This window comes from Ochotona curzoniae, unplaced genomic scaffold (assembly GCF_017591425.1).
Source record: "Ochotona curzoniae isolate NIBS_2020 unplaced genomic scaffold, NIBS_Ocur_1.0 contig_43, whole genome shotgun sequence".
NCBI classification, from domain to species: domain Eukaryota; kingdom Metazoa; phylum Chordata; class Mammalia; order Lagomorpha; family Ochotonidae; genus Ochotona; species Ochotona curzoniae.
The window spans coordinates 6,104,612-6,127,145 of record NW_024466218.1 but is presented as its reverse complement, the minus strand read 5'-3'; the positions used below and the strand labels follow the sequence as shown (position 1 = coordinate 6,127,145).

Below are 22,534 nucleotides of genomic sequence, written 5' to 3'. Positions count from 1 at the left end.
TCCTCTCCTATTGTGCTCTGCTCTCCCATAAATATCAAAACAAGCCTGTCTAGCGTCAGCATCTATTTACTCTGCACAGCACAGACCTAAAGAAGAAAGGTGGGTTCTACTTGATACTTTGCTGCAATTTGTGTACATGTATGCCTGATTCACTCCAGGCACCTCCAGACCGCAATGCTGAAAAGATTCTTAGAGACAATTTCCTATCCCCTCCAGCCTGGCTCACACTTTATGGGTGATAAAATTTAAAATGGTTAAGTTCATTTTATGAACTGGTGACCTCTGGACTCTATGAACAAGGGACAGAGCTAATTTCTCGGAGGAAAAAGAGTTTGCATTCCTGTTTTTCCAGTGTAATATTCTTCATGCATTCTTATTTAATGAATCCTGGATAATTTGAATTTGTTGTTCTGAATCCTTTGTTAAAAGCATGAGCATAGCTCTTTGGACAAGTGGAGGCTGCCAAGTCATCATCGGACTAAGATCATTCAGTTCTGGGATAATTTCCCTTTGTTCAGTTTAGAATTAAAATGTTATAGAAATATGGGGAAAGTATTGCCAAAAAGAATGACAATAAATTTCCGACATGTGGCACGCAATCTGTGAGGTTACTCCCTCACATGGTCTTGTACGTTGGGGAGTAATGCAGTGGAAAATTAAATTAGATGAGCTTTTATTATTCTGTAGTTCTGTTAAAAATGAATCACCAGATTAAAAAAAGTATACTGTGAAATAAGCCTGTGAAATTCTTTTTATATTAATATTAATTAATTGTGAAAAAGATTTATTCTCATCCAGTTTCTGTTTTTCTCTTCCTAATCTTTTGCCTTTGGTAGAAGCAAATCCATGATAACTTATTTTGGGTTTCATCAGATTTATGCACTTAGTACCATAGCCTTGGGGGTGAAACCTTAAAGTATAGCTTCTAAATTTAAGCAGCAAAAGCAATAAGGTAGTATTTTATTGTTTCTATGACTTAGACTTTGTAGCTATTTCTAAGAAGACGAGGCTCTTTACTTGACTATAACTTAATCACTCAGCCGTCATTCTCATATATATCATGTACTGGATACACACACACACACACACACACACACACACACACACACATATGTTATATAACATAATATATGTACACATCATATGATGTGTGCATTTTCATATAAAGCAGATTTTTCCAAGCATGTGAAATGATACTTAACAGTTTAAAGCCTACACGAATGTCCTTGCCTTTTAGCTCCAAGGACGTAAGTAATGCCAGCTCTTATAGTCTACAGTACTTTTCCCTACTCCCACTGTTCTCATTTTGACTGTTACAATTTTTAGTTACATAAGGATAAAAACATCCTTCTTTTGTGTTGTTGTCTTGGGAAAGTTATTGACCATGTCTGAATGTTACATACTTAAAGGTACTGTCAGGGTAATTAAAACAGAGGTTCTCGGTGATTAATTGGTTCTTGGTTCTCCGTTCTTGGTGGTCTAACGTACCACCAAGATAGAGATTGAGCGGGTGACTGGGATGGCTATGAGCTTAGATCTCATAACCCTGCACATCTACCTTCTGTGGGCTATAGAAAAGAAACATAATTGCTTTAAGTCTCAAAGCAATTTCTTGTTCACAACACGAAGGTGACAGCACCTACTTTGGAGTTGATTTGAGAACTGAATGAGATAGGGTTTCCGGCTATGGTAAATCTTTTAGAATTGGCACTGTGATTACTATGTGCTTTGACTTGGCAGAGATGTCTCTGATGGCTTGTAAACTTCCGCTCTCAGTGTCTCACTGGGAATTTCCTGACTATGGTGTTCCTAAGGGGTTTGGGACACCAGGTGCAGAAGCTGTAGACATTGGCAGGATTTACGGCCAGGAGCTATGGAGACAGTAGATGGATGGAGAAGGGGAAGCAGCAGCCCTCAGTGAGCGACCAGTGCCGAGGGTGAGACACTTGCTGAGCTCAAGGTGCTGGGTGTGGGGCCCAATTGCTCATGGTTTGTAAAGATTGAGGGAGTTTTTAAAACAGAGATAGTGTTGAACATTCTGGAGTGGAATGAAATAAACAGTTAATGGGTCTCAAAGCCACAGCTAGATTTGTCCCTAGACCCTTTGGGGATTTAGTATCATGAAGACATGGGCTGTGCAATGTAGTAACAAACCAATAAAATAATGATAATAAAACAAGCCCACAATCACATGCATTAATTAATTTAAATCCTTACAATGAAATGACTCAGCATTTTGGAAAGGAACTAGTGATTACAGAAACTAACAATTTGCCCAGCATCACACAATTGCCCAGGGCTTGAGCCCTATTTCTTTGTGATTCTAGAATGGGGGGCTTACAATGCTCCTGGGAGAAAAAGGGAGCTTGCATGTAAGGCCAGCATCAACAAGCAAAGCTGTGTCTATAATTTCTTCTTTCTTCTTCTTCTTTTTTTAAAAAGATTTATTTTTATTGAAAGGCAGATTTATAGAAAGAAGAGACAGAGAGAAAAATTTTCCATCTACTGATTCATTCCCCAAGTGACTGCAATGGCTGCAGCTGACCTGATTCAAAGCCAGGATCCAGGGGTTTCTTGTGAGTCTCCCATGTGGGGTGCAGGTTCCAAAGGCTTTGGATCATCCTTGCCTGCTTTCCCAGGACACAAGCAGGGTCCTGGAAGGGAAGTGGAGCAGCTGGGATAGGAACCCGTATGGGATCCCAGTGAATCCCATGCAAGAATTTGGCCGCTAGACCATGGTGCTTGGCCGCATAACTTCTTATTCTCTGCATTTGCATGTAGTAACTAATTTTCAGGGTACATTATGTATGTTGAATTTATTGTTCATTTCAGGGATCTTTATCTTATAATACTGGAGCATTCATTGGTAATTGTTATGCATCTAACATTCAGTTATGTCATTAATTTAAATGATTTTTCATAATTTGATTACTTGGTTGGCACACAGAATTCAGGAAAAATAAATGAATGTGAAAACAATAGCTTGAATTGAATGCCCTGATAAATGACATGAAATTTCAATGCATCTATGAGTGGTTGAGCATATCTTGTTTTTAGTATTCACTGGAGATTTAACTCAAGAAAGGACTTCTTGCTTTAACAAAACAGCAAAAAAATTCAAGATATTGTACAATTGTCAGCACTAAATTTTTTCCTATTTGCTTCTCTCTTGTATATATAAGCAGCAGTTTTGTTTGATATTTAATTTATTGTGTAGATCTTTATTTTGATCATTGATTACCAAAAATCTTGTTTTAAAGTTCCAGTTATCTAGAAGTACCTAGATGATATGTTTATTCTTTGGCACAGTACCTTTCAAATAATAATTATATAAAAATGTTTACAAATTTAATAATAAACTGCTTGTCAACTCATTGATCTTAAAATTGTAGAAATAAGTTGGGAAACCCCTCTGGAAGTCTCAATTCCTTGGAAAAGTTGAAGAAAAAAAATCTAAATTCAATTGTGTTCACAAAGTTAAAGAGCTATGATTGTGGTATTATCATAAATAAAATATGTGAATACAGCAAATATTAAATAATAAGATTCAAGCACTCTGCAATGAGGCCGTCATTCACAAGCCTGCAAGAACATGTGCACTTCATTAAAGTCAATGGAGTGTACCAGTTCATCTTGGCATTATTCATAATGGAAACATTTCAATTTTAGTTAACAGACACAAAAAAACTAATTTAAAAGTCAAATGAGGAAATTAGTTCTATGCTCCTATAGTCCAATTCCACAGTGATATCAACTAGCCAAATTTAGCCTCAGGAGGTATGAAAAAATATCAAATACACTGAATAGAAAACCTTTTAAAGAATCACAGATCCGCTAAACTAATGTTATTGCAACCAACTCAACAAAAATATAGTTAACGTTGTAAAGAATTTCTCGCACAGCTTTATTATGAAACAACTGAGCTTATCTACAGACTTCACTCCAGCTTTTGAAAGCAGCGAATTGAAAACTAGAAGATTCATATAAGAACTACAATCCATTTCCTGAAAAAAATTTTAATTGAACAATGACTGGTTGAAAACTACTTTTTGCATAACATTAGAAAGTTTAAGGGGTGCATTTTTTTCCTGGCACACCTCTCTTAAGCTTCTCAATTGGAGTCAACACTGTTACCACATTTGAGACTGGCACTCTTCTCTCCTGCCCTTCAAGTTACTGCCATTCTTTACTATCGCTCTCTTTTCCGTTTGCATTTTTTTCAATGTTTGTATTATTCCCCTCTAGGGCAGGCATTTTGGTTCATCTCTACTTCTAGCTATTTGCAACTTATACAGTTAATTTTTCACAACCATGAATTTCCAACTGAATTTCGTTCTAGGACTATAATTTTATTTACTGCCATTTGCAGATATCCGACTTGACTGAGAAGCTCAAAAGAAATGTACTAACATTTTCTAATTTTTTTGTTAACCAGGAATTTGTGACTTCTGCATTCTGGCTCTGCTGCATTTTCAGGGGGTTGGGAATTTTTGTCCCATGTTTAAGGAGCCCTGGCATATTTATCTCTAAGAGCTCTCTAGTTGTTTATTTAGAGATTTTTAAAAAATTTGCTTATTTTATTTTGAGGGAGAGATGAGAGAGGGAAATAAAGGGAAAGGGAGAGAGAATTGACTTCTACCTGCTGGTTCATGACCAAAGGTCTGCAATAGTCAGTCTGGGCCATGGCCTGACATTTAATCCAGGTTTCCCACCACTTGAGCAATCACCATTGCCTCCCAGGGTGCATTTAGCAGGAAGCTGGAACTGAAACTCAGGCACTCTGCTGTAAGGTGTAGACATAAAAAATATATACATATATATATTATATATATATGTATGCATATATATTTATTTATTCAATCTCCCCACCCCTGCAGGCCACATACACACCCAGCAGGATGACTGATTCCGAAGAGATGTTTTAACCACTACATCAAATGCTTCCCCACTCCAATCTTCTATGTGTGAAGGAGCATACCTTTTAGTTTTTGAATGATCCCTAAAGAGGGAGTTGTGCACACATCTGTGGAGGCACTAGACCTCACCCGAGAAGAGGGTGAGTGCTACCCTGGGTAGTCCAGGGCCAAGGCATCAAGGAGGAAGCACAGATGTTGAATGCTACAGCTTGCAGACTCATCTGCTGAGTCTTGTTGGCAACTTCTAGTCACATCTCAGTCCCTCTTGGAGAGGACTGCTAATTATTATCCTTTGTCTATACTTCCTAATGATTGTAAATGATAATGACTTTAAAATTCAAGGCATGGAGAACACCTGTAGCGACTCCTGTTCTCCAGTACCAAGGCTGGCCTTGAAAGTCAGTTAGCAAACTTGATCAAATATTCCTGATACAATGCCTTCCTTTCTTTATTAGTCTGTATTATTTCTATGAATTTTTAAAAGCCTTTCAAGTAGAATTCCTTGCCTCACTTTCCCAGAAGCCCACGCTACCTGTTTTAGGGTGGTATATAATTGCCTGGTGTGTGTGAGATTTGGTGTCCCTCACATCCATTCATTCTGCCTTGCGCATTATTGTAAGACTCTGTTTCAACGTAACTCTTGATCTTCTCCAACACATGCACACAGATGTCCTTTATGATCCTTATGTGGACTCTAAATCCAAACCCACCTGAGTGCCTCTCTCCGCCTCACACTTCTGTGGACCCTTTTCTTGAGAATTCTGTTCGATGAACACCACCAGGAGGTGAATTTTGGTCAATCATTCCAGGTCCCGTGTTACCACTCAGCACTCACTACCAACTGGGCTTACCTGTCTCTCTTCCCTGCTTAGCGCACCAACCACCCTGACTTGGACCACACCAGCTGTAACCTGCTCTAGGATTTTACAGCTGTCATTCCTTCAGCACATAATTTGCTTCTCTACTTGTCCCATGGCTAGATCCCTCTCAATGCGTATCTCTGTCTAGGTGTCACCTAATTAGGTAGGCCTCCTTAAAGCAGCTCTTCCCTCTTACTGTGGCACTCTGGCATATCCCAGCAGAACATCTAACAAAATGTAACAACACTTTTGTTACTGTACCCTTTCTTCACACAGGGACCTCCTCGAAGTTAGCACCTGGTCATTTGTTCACTATTGTATTTTCAATGCCTAGTATCTAGTGTGAACCAATAAACATCCATCCAAGGAATGAATAACATTAGAGTTTTCAAGAGCTCTTAAGTGAAGTTAGAGCATCGTCATAGAAAAGGGGGGGAGAATCTTACATACTTACATCTGCAGCACCATTTATCTTTCCCACAGAAACAGATAAATATTTGCACAGTCACATCTTAAGATACTATATATTTTACATATTTACATCAATGCCCATAATCAATGAATTAGTAAGGCGAATTGATAATCTGCTGCCATTCTTTTGCTGCAATGGTGATGTGAAAGAAGAGAAGCAGCATGGGTTTAGCCCCTTGGAATTGAAATCACTCCTCAAGGACAATGAGTAGTGCTATAAAATCACTTGCAATTTAAAGATCATTATCTAAAGTCATTATATTCAGGACATTCAAATCTCACATTGGATTTTCTTATTCCTTCAGTCCTTCAAGCTGGATAAGTCTCAAAATACACACATTTCTGCTTCTACTTTGTACAGAAAAAAAGGCAGACACATGAAGGACACACATTTTATGAAAGTACAGATCCTTCCTGCATTTTAACATTGTAAATCTGTCTCTTTACCTGCCTACAAACTATCTTCATTATTATTCTGGATTCAAAACATTGCTGTCAGCATTTTTTCAGTCACAACAGAATCTCCTCACAGCCTGGAGATAACAATTTCTTTAAACACCAAAAAGCATTAAACATAAGAGAGAGAAATAACTATTTCCTCTTGATCAAAATCAAAAACTTCTGTTCACCAAAGTAATCTTAATAAAAAAAAAAAAAAGAAGAGACAAACCACAAACTGAAAATATTTAAAGTGCCTGTATCAAGTAAAAAGCTTACACGTGTAATCTGTGAGAGCTTCTAGAATCAATAATAAACACATGAGCCAATCAAATTAGGACATTTCATCAGCGTTAAACATGTTCCACTATCCTCTAGACAGATCAGCAAGACCATCATCCCTCAGAGACGAGCAAATTAACCTGCAGCAAACACCGTTTCACCCCCACTGTTGGCATGATGGAGGAGCAGTTGGAGCGTTCACGTTGGAACTCCCAGCAATTCTCATGAAGTCAAACATTTTACTTGCTCTTCACTATTTCCATTTACTGCTATTTAGTAAACAAAAATGAACATAGATATTCACAAAGAAACATCTATACGAATGTGCATAATTATCTTATTCGTAATTGCCCCAAATGCTGAAAACAGGATAATGGACAAATAGGTTGCAGTACTGCTATGCACTTGAGTATTACTCACTAATAAAAAAGAACTGTTGACAAATAAAACACTCTCAGAAACAGGGCATATGAAAGGAGACTTTTTGAAGTATATGCTACACAACAGAGAAGAAACAAGGATGGCAATGGACAATGATGGCAGAGTCATCTTCTGTCTCCTGGTTTAACCCCGCCCCCCATCTCTGTGACATATGGGACTGACAAGGCCAAAGCCAGCAGCTGGGAGGTCAATCTGAATGTTTCATGTAGGTGAGAGGCACCTGACCACTTAAACCATCACATTCTCCTTCCCAAGATGTACATTAGCAGGAAGCTGGACTGAGAAGTGGAGTTGAGACTCAAACTCAGTCACTATGTTATGGATACAGACATTGCCAGTATGTCTAAAGCACTCGGCCAGACACCTGTCATTTTCTGGCTCTGCTTATGTGAAGACTGGGAATAGAGCAAGCTAAATGATAGTACTAGAAGCAAGAAAAGTGATGGCTGGCCCAGTGATCATCATGGGGGAAGCATATGGCGCCTTGAATGAAAATTGATCAGAAATGCAACCGAGATCCAACACCTCATGGAGGGCAACTGCTCCACAGATGCATACAATTATTAAAACTCATTGGATGAAGCACTTGTGATTTGTTTATTTTATTGTATAAAAACTGTACCTCAAATTAACTAGGATATTCTAGTATTTTTAAAAAAGACTTAGTAATACTAAGCGCCCTTCAAAATATTTCTCTGCTTTCTAAGCATCAGAAACACTTAAAAAATTCTTGTACAGTATTTCAGAAAAGTAACAGACATGGTTTACAGGGTATAATGACACAAATGTATTTCATTTCATTAGAACTTCAATTTATTGTGAAGTTAAAAACCATAAAGAATTATCAAAAAGCAAAAGCAAAATCCCTGGCTCAGTTTTAAACTTGAAGAAGAATGTCATTGCCACTTTATACCAGCAAGGGGAGCAGTTACACTTTGAGAAGAATTCCATCTTCATCATCTGAATTATTTTATAGGTCACTTTAACAAGATCAAAAAAAAATTGACTTTGGGGTGTAGCTACAATGGAAATGACAAATCATTTTAATGCAGGAGGGAAAGATTGGAAACCTTGACCCTCTAGATTACTTCGAATCTCAAGGAAAAGGAGAAAAACATCTTCAAATCTGCTTATTAAAATAACATGTTCTTGTAATTCAGGCACCAGGAAAATATTTAACAGCACAGCTAAATTAACTGCGGGATACCACTTTTCTTCATTAATTATTTTTTATACAAAATAATAATGTTCAATCCTTTCTCCTACAGAGAAAGAGTCCGTCAATTGCAGTTTCTTTTTATGAACAGGACAACGCCAGTTTGTGCAGAATTTCCAAGCTGTCTGCATACCTGGAACCCGTATAAAAGTAGGTGAGATTAGCAAAGAGCACTTTATTTTCTCCTACAGGATAAGGTTTTTTTCAGCTGAGATTGTTAGGCCACGAATTGGAAGGTTTATAATATATTTTTAAAAATATCATCAGGTTCATCAATTCTTACAAGATTTGTAAGGCTTAACTCTCACATAAGCTCAGGAAGGTTGTAGGAAATTCTCTAACTCATCTTCCTGGCTTTAGTAATCCAGGATTTATGGGAAGAAATGCTCAGGCTGACAATGGGTTACCTGCCCCCAGGCCTGAGAGGCAAGTGCAGGGCTTGCAATCTCAATCTTGATTCTAACACTGAAGCACCTTCTTGATTCACCACATTCCCCAGAGACGCTGAGCACATGAGGATCCGTGCTGTGTACCTTCACTCCTATGGGACTGGAGCCCCTGCTCAGAGGATCCCACCTCTGCAGTCTGCAGTGCTCTGGAGTGTAGGATTTGCCCACCTCCTTTAGGGCCCAGTGAGAGCAAGGACATAATTCTTTTCAGGAACGCTGCCCAGCAGATTGCATCGACTGAAAGTGAAACTCTAGCATGTGACAATGTGCAGACTTTCTCTTGGTAGGTAGGCACCTGCAGCAACCTGCTAGGCACAACTCTTTCAACTCCCACTCCACCACAGCTGACACACAGAGCAGCCTTCTAACCCTCTGCTCTGGATGGATGTGTCTTCCATGGGTAGACAGGTTTTATCGTTGGTTATATTTGTCATGCCCAAAAGTTTACATCATGAAATTCTCAAGGAATGTATCTCAGTTAAATCAGCCTAACAAATGACTTTGAATTACCTGCCACTCACAGAATAGAAGGAATGATATTTTTTTTTTCCAGTTTTTATATATGGAGATCTCAAGAAGAAGGGGATAGAGTTCAGAAAACTTCAGGTTTAGTCTCTTAAAACGTTTGATTATTTTCGGTATGTCCTAGCTGTTACAGTCTGGGGTAGTCTCACTGTCGGCGACTCATAGCATTGGTTCAAAATGACCGCTGTTTCACGAAATAGTAAAGGATTTTTAAGGAACAATGGAAACACAGAATACTAATGCACGTGCATTCCTGATTTTGAGTTTGTCTCTGAATTGTCTTAAAGTCTTTTGCTTTTGCAACCGAATGAGAAATAGACCGAAAGACCCTATCCCAAGAGCCACTAGAATCTGTAAAACTCTGAGATATGTAGAAGATAGAAATGAGGAAGAATGAAACGTATAAATCACCTAGAAAGAAGAATGATAGGATAAACAAAAGAAACATGTGCTTAAGGCCAAAGCAACGAAACGGAGATGTTTACCTTTGCATTTTTCTTTAACGAGAGGTGAATTTCTCCCCTTACCAGATATAAAATGAAGACAGAATACAAACCAGGTATTCATGAAATGGCATTTGCAGAGGGCCATTGGAGTCATGTTGGCATGGTACAGGTGACTGAACCACTTGCAAGACAGGACTGACATGCATTGGTGACCCACATGCCCCATGAACCAGGAGATGCAGTATTTGGTTCTTTTAGCAATGGGGAGCCATGGCTCCCCTTCTGCATGGGCCATGTCATGTAGGGAGTGTGGAGCAGGGGTAGAAAGGAGGCTGCGACAAGGTACACGTTGGTCGAAGGCTACAGTTAAGTAAAGGTGTTAAAGGAACATGGTACTTGGAAGTGAATTTTGAATGATCGGTGTTGCTATTCACAGAGAAGAAAAGGCTCCGCAGCTGTCCAATTCCTCATGGGCTCTGGAGCTGAATTTTCACAGGAATCTAGGATTTTTCTCTGAATTTGTCAGCTCTTGCCTAATGTTTAAAATACTGTCCACAGGGGATGCTTGTATGCTTGGGCACGGATCTTACACAGTCATTAGCAACTTGTATTTAGTATATCCTTGATGGATAATCACTGAGTGAGTGAGTCAACCGTGTTCCCAGGTGAGGGATGTGTCTTCCATTAATTAAAATAGGAGTCAATAATGTGTAAGAAATTGCCTATATTTTCGTTATTGCTGCCATTTGGCAAATTGCTGACAAGAGCTCTAGCAATTCAAATCTCCCTCTGAGGTGACTTTAGTAGCTCTCCAGATAGATCTTGCCAGTTTTCTTTTGGCGTCTCCAAGGCGCCTTAAGCATTTTAAGAGGACACTGGACATTCTCCTGGTAGCTGACAATACCTGCTTACAAGTGGGGCAGAATCGCGGTCCTTCCTATGGCACCCTGCAAATCCTGTGCTGAGGTTCAGAACTGGTCGTGATGGTGGTAAGGACAGGAAGCAGGCTGAGGTTTAGAACAGGCTTCATTTTCCTCAGCTCAGATTCTTCTTGTCTACTCCAGAGGAGGTAAGAGACACTGTTGCTGTATCCTGTGAAATTCAAGTGGGCAAGATGGCAGGGAATGGGCTGAGCAGCGCAGAGACGGGTGGATGGAGAGCACACAGGAAAAGCAGGTAGAAGCTTGGCTGACCACTGTCTTACTCAGAGCAGTAGCCTTGATGTTGGAGTTCAGCTGATCATGAAGGCAGAAGACCTCGGGGACTTCCGGTTCTCAGTCTTTTGGGTAAGTCACTTACTCAAATGACAGTAAGGAGAGCCTTACAATTACGGGTGTCCGCTCCAGACAGCAATGTCCCTGTTCGGCCAACCAGTGGTGAGGCTGGAGGAGAGGGCCTCTCAGCTTCCCACATCCACACTGATCAACATGTCCAACTGTGCCCTCTATAGCACTGTCCCTCTGCTTGCATCTTCCCAGATCACCAAGTCACCATGTTGGCTGTGGCAGACAGCATAGGTGTGTCTGAACCTGCAATATTTTCTTTCTAGAATGAGTTCTTAATTTTGCATGAAAATGCTCCTACACACCCCCTTTCTTGTTTTCAGCCCTCAGTGAAATTTCTTTACTCTCCCAGAGACAAATTCCTATTTACAGAGGAATAACAACCTAGCAGTTCCCATTTACAGAGTTGTGTGTGTGTGTGTGTGTATACCTGGCACATATTGGTGTTTCATGATATCAGTAACCTGTGTAAGCTTCACACTCCTATCCCTATTTTATAAACAAAAACTAGTGAGGGTATCCAATGTATGCATTCTGGCCACTTTGTCAGGCTGTTTCTCAATATAGGATTTCTTTTTCAGTTGATAAAGTGCTCTCACATACTGTACAATTCTCAAAGCCGTGAATTCAAAATTGTTATCACCTTCATGCCACGGATAATAACACTGAAATTTAGAGACACATTACATTATTTTTAGAGGATGAACTGGGATTCAAACCTGTGTTCTATATTTCATGCTTCTCCATTGGTATAGTGGAAAGAAAATGAAACCTCTTAGACATAAAATCCCTTGAATTTGTATATTCACATTATACACACACATCCACAAATAAAGCATATTTATAAATACATATTTTTTTTGCATTTTTCAATCAGATGATCCTAATTTGAGACCATTATGCTCAGTGAAATGAGTCAATCCTGAAAAGGCAGATATTACATGTTCGCTGTAATATAAGGCACCCTCCACCCAAAATATAAAACAAAAGACATAAAGGTAAACAAACATGCACTTGTAATCTCACAAAGAAAGGATGCAATGGAGCCCAGGGTACCAGGAATAAAACAAAATTGACAGAATGCATCTCTGCTATCAAATACAAATAGGCCTCTAATGGAACTACTAAGTATACCTAGAAAACAAAATCTTAAACTCTATATCATAGCCTGTACCAACCGTGTCATGACCCACGTGAAGAGCAGAATGCTGGAGTCAAGACTATACCTGTTGGACTATTTTACTACAAAACACAGGAGGCACTGGAGGGGAGAGAAAGGAATGAGGATAAGGAAAGAGAGGAAGCCCAATGCCTGAAAAAGTTTAAATTGGAAAATACGAACGAAGAAGTGCAAACTATTTCTTCCCTCCCGTTTTCCTCCTGCTTCAGGGAGAAACTGTGTTCCTACAAGGTCAATCATTTGTCTCTGGTGTTGCTTATTCCCATGTCTTCACGTTTCAACTCTAAATTATGCCTCAAATCTTCTCCTCTCTAGGCCACTATTTTTTCACCCAACAAATCACTATACATTTGCTCTTAGTTCCTACCTACTACCCCTCCTCATCCCCTCTGTGCTCCACCACTCTGCTTTTCTTTGGCAAACCATGTAGTATGACAGCTCCGTGTTTTGCATATTCTCTCGAAATGCCACCCTTACCTTCTCTGCTGGTAGGAATTCTGTTCCCTCTTTGAGAATCAGCTCAGCAATGACGGTGTAGCATCTATTTCTACAAGAAGGTTTTTTGATTTTCTTTTTTTTTTTTTTTAATCATTCTAGTGACACATTTTTAGTTCTGTACCATGCTGTTTAACTTCATATTGATGAAGTTTTTCTGTTTTTTCCCTGTTGTGGACTTTGCTTTTTTGGCTCTGTATTTAAGGGGATGTATAATACAAGTGTAGCACAGACTGACGTGTCCAGATGTGGAGACATAGTGCACTTTGCCTCTCTGCATCCAGGCCAACGATGGACTCCAGTGAAACAGTTGAAAATATCCTGACAGTAGGATGCCAGGCTCTCCAATATTATCCATGCCTACAGTGCCAGGAAACATTTCGATAGTGGAATGATGAACTTAAGACTGTTTGTGAAGGAACACCCATTATAATACTCTAGAGGAGAAAACATTGTGGGACCAGGGAGGGAACTGAAGAGGGGGATGGGAAATCCCAGAACCTATGGAACTATATCATCACACAATAATAAAAATAATTTTTTAAAGAATCAGCTCAGAAGTTACACTGGTAATGGATATTTTGCCAGCTGATCTAGGGAGATTTTGTGATGTATTCTCCACATTCCCCGAGTGCTTTTCTTGCTGGGAAGCACATCATTTACTATGTAAGGAAGCTGTCTCCTCTCTGTTTCAAGGCATGGACTGCTAGCACAATGAATCAAGAAGACACCTATTTATCGCTTACATCCCTTGCTGCTCTAGGTAGAGCCTTTGGTTTACTGTTTGGTAAATGAATAGAAAAATACATGGATGGTGACTCAGCTGCTATTCCAATTTTTCAACATGTCCCTAAAAAGACAATGTTTGAGTTCTGTCTTTATTTTCTTACTTCAAACCTTTATACCTTTATACTGAGAATTTGTCATGCCTACTTTGTAAAAACACCAAGTTTTAAATAAAAAGAAAAGTCATGAAAAAGGAGAGGAAATGTTTCATTATCTTCCTGGTGAAAATAGACAGACTACTACTATCCAGGTGATCGATACTACAGGTAAGGACTGAACCATTGAACCTTATGCTTGCAACTCGTAAAAATTAGTTAATAGGAATTGATCCTGTTTCATGAATACATTCTTATGTTCACATATTAGGCAGAAGGAAACTTTATTGCATTGGCAAGTTGGGGAGAAATATGGTGTCTGGATTTTGGAAATCTGAATTTATTGTAGGGATTGCAGTTTTGCTTTCAACACTACCATCAGCCAAAAAGGTTTGTATAAAAGACAGCTACTTAATGGCAAGGATCCTTATTTTGTAGCTGAATACTTTTGCCTAAAGACCATTTATGCTGAAGCTCTGAAAACAATGTGATCATCTTTTTAAAAATTATTTATTTTTTTTTATTGTAAAGTCAGATACACAGAGAGGAAGAGAGACAGAGAGAAAGATCTTCTGTGCATTGATTCACTTCCCAAGTGGCCACAATGGCCGGAGCTGAACCAACCCGAAGCCAGGAGCCTGGAGCCTCTTCTGGGTCTCCCTTGTGGGTGTAGGGTCCCAAGGCTTTGGGCTGTCCTTGACTGCTTTCCTAGGCCACAAGCAGGGAGCTGGATGGGAAGTGGGGCTGTTGGGCTGCCAGGATTAGAACCAGTGTCCATTTGAGATCCTGACTCGTGCAAGGCGAAGACTTTAGCCGTTAGGCTACTGTGCTGGGCTCAACAACGTGTTCTTTTAACATAGGCTACAGGTGGTCTGTCTATTTTGATATTCAAAACCATTCCTCATAAAGATAAATTTCAGCTTAGTCTGCATCATATTATCAAAACTGTGTATTATCAATATATGTGTTGATACATTTCTACTGCATTTATTCTGTATTTGTACAGGAAGAAATTTTGGGAAATATGTGTCCTAAGCAAAAGCGAAATACTTCTCGTAAAAGTGGAAAAATCACAAACTTTATCAACTAGGATAAATGTTAATCACTCATCAAGTTAGACAGAACCAAAACTGTTTTTCAAAACCGTTGATTTTCTTTGTAAATACCTGGAGAGCAAAGATTGCAGTCATTATTTTCTCCCCACCCCCAACCATGCCATCTGCTCGTGCTGTTAGCGATGGCTTTCACTACTGAACAGGTGCTTTAAAGCAACACTGTAAGATGTTCACATATTTCAGCTGCTGGTTGGCTCAGCTGTAAAGCACCCAAGATTTGAACATTATGAAGAGGCTACTCACTGATTCTGGGAGCAGGTTGCAGATAACTCACAGGTCCCCGTTCTAAAAAAGAACAGAAAGGAAATTCAAATCCGTAAAAAACCACCAAATCCAAAAACATTTGAAAAACTGTATACACAAAGTTGATGGGTAAAAGTGATGATCAGAAATGCCATGTGCATTTTCCACGTGGAGGACCATTAGTCTAGTACTGGACATTTTAGTTTGGGAAGTTTGGAAGCCTGAAGGAACTGGAATTAGCACAAAAGAAGAAGACTGCGAGGGAAGAAATCATATGGCTATTTAAGATACATAAAATTAACTGTAAGTTGTTCTGTCATGAAGAACCGCAAGAAAGAAGTCTTGGAATTTTCATGAACTGATTTCTCATCCTGATGGTCAAGAAAGATGGTCTTTCTGCCACATGAAGTCAGCCAAATGTGATGCAGTGCACTTCGACTTGTTCAGCTATTGGTGGGAAGAAAACTTCCACCCATTCTAACAATTCTCAAGAAGTTATTACAAGACTGTTGTTTTCAGCTTTTTGGATTACACAGTTCAAATTCTTCCCTTAAATCACATATTCTAACTATCATACCATGCCACATTATTTTTAATATATATCATACAACTATATTATAATATAATGTATTGCATTTTATATTATCCATTGAAGTTTATATATATATATAGTTTTGTTCTCTATGAATTTTTCTTTTAAATATTCATTCAAAATACATTAATAGAAACTTGAGGGACTGGTGTGAGAAATGGTTCTAGCTGTTGCCTGTGACACCACCATTCCATCCCATAGGCGTCCCAGCTACTCCTCCTCTCCAGCTCCCTGCTAATGTGAAAGCAACAGCAGATGGTCCAAGTGCTTTTACCCCTTCATCTATGAGGGATATCCAGAAGAACCTCCTGGCTCCTGGCTTTAGTCTGGTGTAGCTCTGGCTGTGGCAGTCATTGAGGGGAGTTAACCAGTGGTTGGAAGAGCCCTCTTTTCTCTTTATCCATTCATCCTCCTCCCCTACCACCTTCCTCCTCTTCTCCCTCCCTCTTCCCGTTCCTTTCAATTCAAGCAAACAGATCTTAAACAACAACAATAACAACAAACCCCAAACTTGAGTAATGAGTGAATATTCAGTGCACTTGTTAAGATGTTCCTTAGTATGTCTGCATCCCATATTGCAGTGTCTGGGTTTGAGTCCCAGCTCTGCTCTGATTCCAACTTCCTGCTGGCATGCACCCTAAGAGGCAGCAGGCTTTGGCTCAGGTTCTTGGGTCACTGCCATTCGCACAAGGAAGCCTGGACTGGGTTCTCAGCTCCTGTCTTTAGCCTGATCCAGCTCTGAGTTTGTGGGCGCTTGGGGAGTGAACCTGGAATGAGAAGTCTGTCTCTTTTTATGCTTCTCAATGATTTTTGAAAACATTAAAAAACTTACACTGAGCTGGCATGGCTTAGGCAATGTTAATATTAATTCTCTATTCCATTTAAATAATCTATTTTTACTATGATTCATTTATAACATTGCCTTTTAAAATCCTAACTAGGACAAAAATCCAATTGGCTTCTTACCCAAAGACATTTGTCCTAAGCACTCAATTTTACAGAGATTCTCAGTGAAAAATATAACTGTAGAGTAATGCAAATTTTATTTACTTTAAAATATATTAGTTCATACCTGCATCAAAGAAATGCTATTGCTTTAAATAATTTTAAGAATACAGCCAAAGACTTTAATTTCCTAACATAAGGTATCAGCAGTCTTTTTGATTTAGTAATTTCTGCATTTTGGATGAAGGCATTTATAAGTCATTTATACAATTCATCAATAAGTTACAGGTTCTTCCGTACAAGTGATCCTCATGGGTTGGAACCTGATATGTAATCCATTGCTGCAACCCATTTTAATGTAATTGCAACTCTATATTTACCTGTCCAGCCATGTAACAGTAGTATGATTAAGGTCACATTTTCATGGCTTGGTGATAAGAATACTGTTTAGGCTAGAATCCAAAATCTTTCCTCATACAAAATTGATTTTATCCAGCACATCATCATTATTTATGTAGCCAACCCCTTAATCATGAAAGTCAATTAAATTGGCATGGGAAAACAGTTTTTCAAAGATATCTGCATCTGTTTCCTTATCTCTTAACCAGGAAAGTTGATTTTGATTGTGTGAGTTATTGTTTTTATCAGATATTTCCTTTAAGGTCTCTGGCTTATAACGATCAAACCATTTTCTTAGGAATTGTGGACATAGTGGACTCTTTCATTTTCCTGCTGATTCAGATGTAAAGGCCGTGCCGGGTCATCTGCCAACTTCCTTGGAAACCCAACGTTAGGACATATTAGTGAGAGGGCACTCAAGGACTGGATGCTCTTCTCTGTTCTAGAGTCATCAAATACATGTTTTTCATGCTCTAATGTAAAGTTGTTGAATGCAAGGAACATCCAGTCTTATTCCCTGAAGCTAGTTTAGTGCAATGCATAAGTAAAATACTTATTGTATTTAATTTCTGAAAGATATATAGTTTTTAAAGATTTATGTATTCTTATTGGGAAGGCAGATTTACGGAGGGAAAGAGAGAAAGATCTTTCTCCTGCTAGTTTACTCCCCAAATGGCCACAATGGCCAGAGGTGAGCCAAGTTGAAGCCAGGAGCCAGGAGCCTCTTTTGGATTTCCCACATGGATGCAGCGTCTCAAATCTTTGGTCATGCTCCACTGCTTCCCCAGGTCATAGAGGGGGAGCTGGACGGGAAGTAGAGCGACTGTGACAGGAGCCGATGCCCATATGGAATCTTGACACTTACACGGGAAGGATTAGCCAACTGAGCCATCACACCGGGCCTTGAAAGATACATTTTTTTTTAAGGATCTGATAGATAAAGCAGTAATTAATTTTATTTTTAATTTTTATAAATTATAAGAAAACATGTCTTTTTTCTACCTTCTAGTAGTGACACTTGTGGAGTGTATAGTTCTTTGCTGTCTTTGATCGTATCTTCTAAATTATTATTATTACTATTTATATTCTAGTGTATTGACTATCTAGGACTCAGTCCATACCATCAAGATAAACTGACTTAGTAGCCACATGGTCATATATCAAATAACTACAAAGGTTTCTCCTCCATGAATTGTGAACATGCTTTTAAACATCAGCACTGGAGTTTTGCTTCACAGGACAGAAAATAATTACGTTTAGCTGGAATGACTGACAGAAGCAAACGTTTAAGCCACATATCTGGTATATATGTTCTTATACCAAATCTAGAATGAAAACTTAATTTAGTGCATAGACAATTTAATCAAGGAGAATCTTTTCTTTATGCCATTACTTTATTCTGAGCCCTATTTGTTGTTTGTGATAAGTCGTACTTCATCTGTGAAAACTTGACATAAGCATCACAGTAACTGAATAGTGTAGAGCTTTGATGAAAAATCCGTTTTTAAAAACCTTAGTCTGTCATTGATCCTTATCATAAAGGTTGAAGAGCCTCACCTCATGCAGCCTAAATAGCACATTGGGATAAGTGAAACATCACAATATGACCAGCATGTATTTTCCCAAAACATTAAGCAATTCTTGATACTTGAGCATTAATGAAGTTATTTATCATAATCCTTATTTAACAGGAAATACAATGAAAGAAAGGTTAAGTAGCATCTAAGGCTATGTGAAAATTTCAAATTACCTTTGAGTGGTAAACTCCTCGTTCTGAATGAACTGTTCCCTCTTTTGATCTAAACTTTGCAGAAATGTGATAATAAATACCATAATTTTACATAAAGATAACCATATAAACACTAAGAATGATCACTATGATGTTTAAGTTTTTTGCTATCTACTTGGAATCAAAAGTTTATCCCAACATTTTCTTTTGAAATATTCATTTGGTCTAAGCTTTTACCTTTTTTCCTCCTTTCTTGAAAAACTGCCTGGATCTACAATTACTAAACCAATAGCAACCACAATGAGAACTAACACGCTGAATGCTTATTAAATATCAGACATTATGTGGGGTGCTCTATGTGAAATTTATCTAATTTAATCTTGTAAACACTCCTTGGGAATACTGGCAACAGCATATGAAATGTAGCTATAAGTTTCTAGTTTCTTATATAAATCATACCAATAATCAACATCTATTTTATCCAGACTCAGTTCCATTAAAGTGAAATAAGAAAGTAACAAAACAGAATTCTCCTAAGTTTTTCTCTAATATTTTATCATTATCTTGTTTGCAACTAATGCTATATCATTTGTTTTTAGTAAATCAACTTTACTGAGTCTTTGAAAACATTTTCAGAGAAACCATCAAGTTCTTTTACATGCTCTTGCCATTGACTTACATGATTGATTAATGAACTGTATGAACTAATAGAGTTGGCACAGAAGGCTTGAGAATGAATGCAACTGACTTGCTCCACACCTCTCTACAAACGGCAGCAGAAGCTCCTGAGGTTGCTCTGAGCATTCACCAGCAGGTTTATTGAGGGAAGCCATGTGGAATCAGTCAAATCATTTAAGAGGAGGCCAATGAAAAGAAGTTCTGTTTTGTTGATATATTATGGATTTATTGCTTTGATAAAATTAGGACAAATTAAAATAGGGAGAGACGAAAGAGAAGAATCAATTCCTGTATGTTGCTGAAGATTGCAACAGTTGGAAGAGGAGCTGGGATTTGACTTGAGGCTTACAAGCGTATTATTTTTCTCTCCATCCTGTTATGTGTCAGGATAGAGAATATTGTGATGGATTGGGCAGAGTGCTGCCACCCACAGCGGGAGCTTGTGACAGAGACTGGTCAGCAAGAGGAGAGAGCAGCAGAAGATTGAAGTGGGAGACACCAGAGGGGGCTGGGATTGGCACAGCTGTTAAGAGGCCACACAGCACAGAGTGCCTGAGCTGAATCCAGGCTGTGCTTCAGACTGCCACGTTCTGCTGATGTGCTCCCCGGGAGGGGCACACAGTGTCTGCAGTCCCTGGGTTTCTGCATCTGCACAGCGATCAAGATTGGATTCCCAGCTCCTGACTCAGCCTTGGCTGTTATCTGCCTTTGCAGAGTGAACAGAGGGTCTCTGAGTGGCTCTGTCCTTGTAAATCTCTACCTTACAAATAAAGATTGAAAACAAATAAACCAAAGATGAGGCCTATGAAAAGCTGCAAACGACTAACCCTGGATTTGTGATTTCCTTGGATTGAACTGTATGTTGCTGACTTTACAACTCACTGGTTCAAAACAAAACGGGTTTCACCGCAAGAAAAACAAAAAGAGCCCATCTGTTGATAACACCCTTCCCCCCCCCCCACACACACAGTTTCTGTAACTCTGAAACTGAAGAATCCTGAAATTCTTTTGTCATTTCTTGTTTTTGTTTTTTCTTTCCTTGCCCCAACAAAGAGTGAATAATACAGAACACAAGACCGAATGGCCACAGGGGATCAAGATTCAGGAAATCTGTGATGACAAACAACATCACAATGATGACAGCTGAAGTGCACTATCCACTTCCTTCTCATCCTTGGCTTTTGCAGCATTTTTCCAAGTCCTTCTTTGACTAAGGGTCAGCATCAGTTTTGAGGCATTTCCTAGTGTCCCAGATGGGATGATTTTATAATAGCCCTTTAAAATGTCTCTGAATAGATACATTATACCATTAAGTATTAATGATTTCACTTATGTTAAGTGTTTTCTATTTCTTTCCTTGGCATTTTCCAAATTATTTCCTTCAGGAAGAAAATTAGAAAGGTGGGATTTCAGCTCCTTTGTAAGGAATTCATATAAAGGTTAAGATCTCAAATGGCCATCTTTTCAAGGAAATTATGTTAAGCTATTCAAAGTATTTGCATACAGGACATAATTTTTACATACTTTCAGGCATGGGCCATGACAAAGTCTGAGACTCTGAATTCCATCTGAGTGACCCAGGTGAATGATGCCTGTTGGTAACATCCAAGCGTTTGGACCATCGACCACTCTTTCCCTGGGACATTACTCATAAGCTGGATCACAAGTGATGCAACCAGTATTTGAACCCACGTTCATATGGATGCAAGCATTGTAGCAGTGACCTCACGCCCTGCACTACATCTCGAACCCCATGTGATTGAGTTTCAATACTCTCTTAGTACTGAAGAGTATCTGAATTCAATATCTTTTTGGGAGGAAATTAGAAACAATGGATAACAAGTATATGAACAGATGGCTTATTTCATTTTTCAAAGGGTATAAGCCTAGCTAATTAATGAAAGGAAATACAAATGAATAAAAGAGAAGCATGGGAGATCCAAAGCCAGCATCGTTGTTGAGGGTTCCTTTTGTGGGTCTTGTAGGAAGAGGAGACTTACTTGAGAGGGGTAGCTTCTTGTGCTCTATAGTGAAACTAAATCATGTGCAGGGAAAGTGTGAGATACACTGCTGACTAGCTCCAGAGGCAGCTTCCATCAAGAAGGGCACAAGAAGAGGTAGGGGCTTGGAGCTCCAGGCCAGCTTCTGTTATATCATGGAAAATCCATTTACTCACATCTCCTTGCCCCCACTCTCTTATGTACAAAATATTTTCCTGTTTAGTTTAGATTTGAAAGTCTAGAAAACAAGGAAAAAACTAAATCAGGTTTTCATTATTATGCCATCACCATGTTTTGCACATGCATATGTATTTGATCCCCTGTTAAATGGTCACCTATGTTACCTTTGGCAATTCTTCTCTTCCCTTCTCTCTGTCATCCTGCCTTTCAAATACTCAATAAACAAATATTTTTAGAAAATCTTATAAGATTCAATAATTATTTTAGAAATCAGACAAGCTAAAAAATAGCAATTTTTGAAAGTACATAAAAACACTGTTTCATATGCAGCTGTTTTGAACAGCTTAATGAAAACTCATAAAGACAGCCATTTGAGATCTTAACCTCAATTTAGTGGGTTTGATGGTTGAAATGTTAGCTTTCTTTCTTCCTGCCGTATCATTTCATCAGAAATTTTACTCTTAATTCTTTCACTCTTACCTTTACTAGTTCAGTTCCTAATACAGGTGAATCCTTAGCTTTGATCTCTCTTGAGCTTTGATCCTGTTTCTCCAAATCCCAGCTCTCACAGAGGCATCTTATCATTGGATCAGGTGCGACTAGACTTGAATTGAACTCAGTTTTCATCAATCTTTCTGAACTTGTACACTTGTATTTATGACACACTCTTACCATTCAGGGATTACCCTATCCATCACCTCCCTGTATTGGCTTCTGCTCATCATTTCATCCTTTCTTCTTCTCACACCAACTCTTGTTTTTTATTTCAT

At 38.8% G+C, this 22,534-nt stretch overlaps 1 protein-coding gene across 1 annotated transcript in view; it reads right to left on the bottom strand.

Annotated features, from left to right (window-relative positions):
- The window catches only part of CHST9 (carbohydrate sulfotransferase 9), a 216,754-nt gene that overhangs the window by 84,295 nt on the left and 109,925 nt on the right, over window positions 1-22,534 (bottom strand). The window contains exon 3 of the mRNA XM_040984694.1: window positions 4,411-4,445. Within this exon, the coding sequence (XP_040840628.1) occupies window positions 4,411-4,445 (35 nt within the window). The remainder of the gene's footprint in view (window positions 1-4,410; window positions 4,446-22,534) is intronic.